At 51.1% G+C, this 6,327-nt stretch overlaps 1 protein-coding gene across 2 annotated transcripts; it reads right to left on the bottom strand.

Annotated features, from left to right (window-relative positions):
* Positions 1-1,658: 1,658 nt before the first annotated feature.
* On the bottom strand, positions 1,659-4,628 carry LOC134396247 (zinc finger protein 239-like). 2 transcript variants are annotated; one of them, XM_063122668.1, is made up of 2 exons: positions 4,514-4,628; positions 1,659-2,843 (listed from the first exon to the last, which is right to left on the bottom strand). In XM_063122668.1, exons 1-2 carry the CDS (start codon positions 4,566-4,568, stop codon positions 1,891-1,893), a joined length of 1,008 nt encoding a protein of 335 aa, XP_062978738.1. In that variant the 5' UTR covers positions 4,569-4,628; the 3' UTR covers positions 1,659-1,890. The 2 variants fall into 2 exon arrangements, with proteins under 2 accessions (XP_062978738.1, XP_062978739.1); XM_063122669.1 differs by having other exon boundaries at positions 1,659-2,661.
* Positions 4,629-6,327: the final 1,699 nt, after the last annotated feature.

Raw genomic sequence — 6,327 nt, 5'->3', positions numbered from 1 at the left:
TAGGTGGGAAGGCGGGAAATCAGCCAATCGCTTTGTCTTGCCCTCAAAGTTGCACCCACATGTCAAAATGCGATTTAACCCCCCCAAGGACACATAACTATGATGCGGTGCAAACTCGGCCGTTGATCAAAAGTCACAGTAAATCGCAAATGCGAATATACGCATTTTGGTCGGGGTAAAGAAGCCGTATATGCGCGCCCAAGTAGAATTCCAGCCTTCCCCAGCCAGGCGCCCTCCAGATGTTTTGGATGACAACTCCCATCATTCCTGGCCTTTGGCCGGGGCTGATGTGTGTGTGTGTGAAGTCCAACATGTCTGCAAAGCAGCAGGCTGAGGACAGCTGCCCTGCTTGGACCTCTGGGAGGTCATGGGGGCAGAGCTAGCCCGGGAGTGAGGCGCTGGGGGTGGGACCAGGAGCGGGGCCCAACTCCAACGGCTACACGTGAGTAATGTGTTGCCTAGGGCCGTTGTGATGGCCACATCTCCCCACATTGTCCAACGCGGGAAGAAACCGCAACCAGTCCCGAATCCAGACTCACTGGGAGCTGTCCATGGTGCTGAACAGACAGGCTTGAAAATTCTGCAACTATGCCTGACATGAGTGGACCTAATGTGACTCTTCCTGACATGATGTCACCTGATGAGCTTCCCCTAGAGAAAGCCCCCAATCTTTAAAAGACAGTCGGGGCCATTGCAGGAAACTAACCAGGTTACAGCTTCCAAAACTAGCCGCCTGGAAGACTTCAGTCTGGGTAGCAGCAGTGGACTTTGCCAGACCTTGGGGGCTTCAATGGCTGCCCACGGATGCCACATGTGGCAAACAGGCCTGCTTGAAACTCACCAGCTATACCAGGGTGTGTTCCTGCAGTGGAGGCTGGTGGCTCTGATGTCACAGGGCGGCAAATCCGCTCTGAGTTTCAGTTAAAACTTTAAAGGAGCTATCCAAAGCACCAAACCTATTTGGGAGATCATATCCAATGCTTTTGATGGCTCATTTAGAATTCTGACAGGCTCTGAATGAAACCCGAAGCGGATTCACCACCCCATTGACATCGGAGTCACCAGCCCCCCTTCATTGTTTCCCCTCCCCCCTCGCCCCGCCAATCAAATATTTCAGTTGAAAAACTTTTTTGACTAGTGGGGTGGGGGGTGGGGATTTGGAGATTGTTATACAGCACATAAAATGGACACAGGAAGATTTTTTTTTATAGATTTGTTTACTAAACTGAATTCACATAAACATGCTACACCAGACCCCAATCGATTCTGAGTCATTTTCCAGAAAATTTTCTGGAAGATTCACATCACCATCCACATCTTAGTTTTTTAAAAATATTTTATGTATTTAACACACGCCCTTTCTCCAAGGGGCTCACAGAGTGAACTTAGAATCATAGAATCATAGAATAGCAGAGTTGGAAGGGGCCTACAAGGCCATCGAGTCCAACCCCCTGCTCAATGCAGGACTCCACCCTAAAGCATCCCTGACAGATGCTTGTCCAGCTGCCTCTTGAAGGCCTCTAGTGTGGGAGAGCCCACAACCTCCCTAGGTAACTGATTCCATTGTCGTACTGCTCTAACAGTCAGGAAGTTTTTCCTGATGTCCAGCTGGAATCTGGCTTCCTTTAACTTGAACCCGTTATTCTGTGTCCTGCACTCTGGGATGATCGAGAAGAGATTACAAGGTCCCCTAACCCATGCATTTTGTCCTCACAACAACCCTGTAAGGTAGCTTAGCCTGAGAGACAGAACGCCTGGCCCAGGGTCACCCAGTAAACTCCAAGGCTCAGTGAGGATTTGAATCTGGGTTTTCACAACCTTAACCATGCAGTCTAACCACTACACCACACTACCTCTCTCAGGCAGCATTGCTGGCCCTTCGACCCTCGCTCAGTTCAAAACATGATTCCCATTCAAAACTCCTTCCTGTGTAGGCATTTCCGATTTCTCTCCGGTATGAGTCCGTTTATGTCGATTCAGGCTCGACGCGCCCGTGAAGCTCTTCCCACAGTCCGAACATTCGTACGGCTTCTCTCCCGTATGGATCCTCTGGTGCGTGATAAGCTTCGGCCTCCGGCTGAACCCTTTCCCACAGACTGAGCACTGGAATGGTTTCTCTCCGGTGTGGGCTCTCTCGTGGACCCGGAGGTGTGACCCCCGGCTGAAGCCTTTCCCGCACTCTGGGCATTTATACGGCCTCTCACCCGTATGGGTCCTTTTATGTAAAATCAGGTTCGACTGCTGACTGAAGCTCTTCCCGCACTCAGCGCACGGGTAGGGCTTCTCTCCCGTGTGGGTTCTCTCGTGCTTAATCAGGTTGGCCTTTTGCGTGAAGCTCTTCCCGCAATCTGAGCATACGTACGGTTTCTCGTCGCTGTGGGTTCTCCGGTGTCTACTAAGACTCGAACGGTCGTTGAAGCTGTTCCCGCAGTCTGGGCATTTGTACGGTTTCTCTCCCGTGTGTATCCTCTGATGGCTAACCAGGTCAGCTCTCCGGCTGAAACTCTTTCCACACTCCGAGCACCCATAGGGTTTCTCTCCTGGGTAGATTCTCTGATCTTCTCCGCTTCTCCAGAATTGCCCACATTCAGCGCATGCTGTTTGTCTCTCGCCTTGGAGGCTTTTCTGCTGGAACGCTGCTTCCTCGAACTGCTTGTGACACTGAGGACGACAAACGGATTTTTCGCTTTCCTTCACCGGTCTGTTTCCTACATGGCTCTCAGAGATTTCCCACCCATCAGGACAGTGGGAAATGTTCTGCTCAGATCTTCCTGACAATATCTGAGAGAGTTCCACTTCCCTGGAGACTTTCAGTTGATTTTTCCCCTTCTTTGAACTGCATTCTAGAATAAGGGGGAGAATACAAAATCCGAGTGATTCCCTGAACCAGCGAGACCAATGTGCAGACACATGTATACCTTTTGCCCACATTCTCATGGATATGCATTCGTTAAACCCCAAAGGACCTTCAGGGCACAATCTTATTGACTGCACCATCGATGATAACAGAAGCCCCCCAAACGTGGAGGCATCCAATTATCCAATGCAGGGCGGGAGGAAAGTCAGAGGTGACCTTCACCTCCTCATCCTACCGCCCCACACTTTCCTCTAGATGGACTTTTCCCCCCTTTTAGCAATGGCGCTTTGGATGGGGAGGGAAGGAGGCTGGAAGAGGCTTGGGATACCTTGTATCTTGGCCTCCCTGGTCTCCTCCCCTCCCCACCCACCAGAACGCCTCCTTTTCCTCCTCTCTGAGGTCGCGTTTCCGACCCTGGGGGCAGCCAGCATGGTTCTTTCAATGCCAGCTGTGAGGGGGAGGGGCTCCCCGACACCCCCTTCTGAGGTCAGAGCACTTTCTCTGACCTTGAAGGGGGGAATCCCCAGTATCCAACCATAGACAACGTCTAGGGGCCACAGAATCCCTCCCTTAGACATTGGTCATAGAGTGTCTTGGCGCATTTACTGGTTACAAATAAGTATTTGAAATACCCAAACCGATTTCTGAGAACGGCCTTGGTAGAGCAACAGCTCTTGGAGGCTGGGCCTTGGAGGCCAATCTGTCGCTCAGTGCAGGAAATGAATAGCTACAGCCTCCCTGAGAAATCTCCAGCCAGGGAGAGCCCAATGTCCAGCTAGGCAGTGGTGTCTGGTGGCTCCTTTAGAGTTCTGGCAAGTTCTGACTAAAACCCAGAGAGAATTCACAGCCCCACCGAAATCGGAGCCACCAGCCACCACTGTCTCTAGGCAATTGGTTCCGTTGCTGGAACTCCTCTTGACATCAAGACGTTTCTCCTAATGTTCAACTGAAATCTCCCCTCCTCCCACTTCAGGTCTAGTCCTGCCTTCTGGGACTAGATCTAGGATTCTTCATAGAATCCTAGAACAGTTGCAAGGGGCCTACAAGGCCATCAAGTCCAACCCCCTGCTCAGTGCAAGAATCCACCTTAAAGCATCCCTGACAGATGGTTGTCCAGCTGCCTCTTGAAGGCCTCTAGTGTGGGAGAAGAGTCCACAACCTCCCTAGGCAATTGGTTCCATTGCCGTACTGCTCTAACAGCCAGGAAGTTTTTCCTGACGTCCAGCTGGACTCTGGCTTCCTTTAACTTGAGCCCGTTATTCCGTGTCCTGCACTCTGGGAGGATCGAGAAGAGATCCTGGCCCTCCTCTGTGTGACAACCTTTCAAGTATTTGAAGAGTGCTCTCATGTCTCCCCTCAATCTTCTCTTCTCCAGGCTCAACATGCCCAGATCTTTCAGTCTCTCCTCATAGGGCTTTGCTTCCAGACCCTTGATCTCCGGGCTAAACACACCCAGCTCCTTCAACTGTTCCTCCTCGCAGGACTTGTCTTCACCGCCCTCCTCTGAACCCAGCTCCTCATTTCTCTACGCCCCCCTTGAAGCCCGCGCCCCGCCCCCAGAGCTGGACGCAATCCTCCGGGCTGAGATCTGATGAAGTTCGTTCCTCCATCAGGGATTCTGGCTGACCCAGAAACTCTTGCATAAAGCAGCCTTACCCAGCACAGTCGCATCCCTGTCATTCTCGTCTTTGATTTCCCCGAACACTGGCATGAGCCATGTGGTAGCCAGCTCAGCCTGGTGAAGGTGATCCGGCTCCTCCTTTAGTGGCTCCTGAGCCTGAAACAGCAATGAGAACCTCATTAAAAACAAACTAGTTATTCTGTGCTGCCCTTCCCTGGAGGTGCTCTGTGTGCCACGTTTTCTCTTCCATGGCACGTTTGGGTAGCTGCTGAGGGCCTCAGCCCAGCAGGGGCCCATAGACTAGCGCCCCCTGTAGTTGCACCTCTTCTTCACCATGGCAACCGGCTTGCTCACCTGCCTCTCACTCTCGTCCAGACGACATTGGTAGTGAGAAGGAAGAGCAGGAGATACCGTGGCCTCCTTGCTTATAGGAGAGGGAGGACAATGCCTCCATACTGTCCTGGTGTCACGGGGAGGCATATTTGGGCCTCTGAGGCCATCGAGTCCAACCCCCTGCTCAATGCAGGAATCCACCCTAAAGCATCCCTGACAGATGCTTGTCCAGCTGCCTCTTGAAGGCCTCTAGTGTGGGAGAGGCCACAACCTCCCTAGGGAACTGGTTCCATTGTCGAACTGCTCTAACAGTCAGGAAGTTTTTCCTGATGTCCAGCTGGAATCTGGCTTCCTTTAACTTGAGCCCGTTATTCCGTGTCCTGCACTCTGGGAGGATCGAGAAGAGTTCCTGGCCCTCCTCTGTGTGACAACCTTTCAAGTTTTTGAAGACTATTATCATGTCTCCCCTCAGCCTTCCCTTATCCAGGCTAAACATGCCCAGTTGTTTCAGTCTCTCTTCATAGGGCTTTGTTTCCAGACCCCTGATCACCCAGGTTGCCCTCCTCTGAACATGCTCTATCCTTCTTGAAGTGTGGTGCCCAGAACTGGATGTAATACTCAAGATGAGGCCTAACCAGGGTTGAATACAGGGGCACCAATACCACGTGTGATTTTAAAGCTATACTTCTATTAACGCAGCAGAAAATAGCATTTGCATTTTTTGCAGCCACATCGCACTGTTGGCTCATATTCAGCTTGCGATCTACAACAATTCCAAGATCCTTCTCGTTTGTAGTATTGCTGAGCCAAGTATCCCCCATCTTGTAACTGTGCCTTTGGTTTCTATGTCCTAGATGTAGAACTTGGCATTTATCCCTATTAAATTTCATCCTGTTGTTTTCAGCCCAGCACTCCAGCCTATCAAGATCACTTTGAAGTTTGTTTCTGTCTTCCAGGGTATTAGCTGTCCCACCCAATTTGGTGTCATCTGCAAATTTGATCAGCGTTCCCTGCACCTCCTCGTCCAAATCATTAATAAAAATGTTGAAGAGCACTGGGCCCAGGACTGAGCCCTGCGGCACCCCACTCACTACCTCCCCAGTTTGAGAAAGTACCATTGATAAGCACTCTTTGAGTCCGATTCTGTAGCCAACTGTGAATCCACCTAATAGTTGTTCCATCTAGCCCACTTTTATAAATAAATAAATAAAGGGCAGAATTAAATAAGAGACAGGGAAGCTGTCTTTATACTGAACCAGATCCCTTTAGCCCAGGATTGTTGACACTGACTGGCAGCAGCTGTACTCGGGTTTCAGGCAGGGATATTTCCAGCCTTACCTGGAGATGCAGGGTATCGAACTTGGGACTTTCTGCATTCAAAGCTGGGACTCTACCACTGAGCTACAGGCCCTCTCCACTGGCTGGCCCAGGGAAGCCTTTCTCACCCTGGCTGGCCCAGGAAATCCACCCCCATTCTGGAAGAAAAACCCACAGCTTAGCTTTCCCACACCAAGAC

The sequence above is a fragment of the Elgaria multicarinata genome, chromosome 3 (genome assembly GCF_023053635.1).
Source record: "Elgaria multicarinata webbii isolate HBS135686 ecotype San Diego chromosome 3, rElgMul1.1.pri, whole genome shotgun sequence".
NCBI classification, from domain to species: Eukaryota; Metazoa; Chordata; class Lepidosauria; order Squamata; family Anguidae; genus Elgaria; species Elgaria multicarinata.
Note: the sequence above shows the minus strand (reverse complement) of the source record. Positions and strands in the feature narration are given on the sequence as shown.

Coding starts and splice junctions, on each gene's coding strand:
- LOC134396247 (XM_063122668.1), bottom strand. CDS start 4,568: ATGCCAGTGTTCGGGGAAATCAAAGACGAGAATGACAGGGATGCGACT. Junction 2,844..4,513: donor CAGGGATGCGACTGTGCTGG/GTAAGGCTGCTT, acceptor CCCTTATTCTAG/AATGCAGTTCAAAGAAGGGG.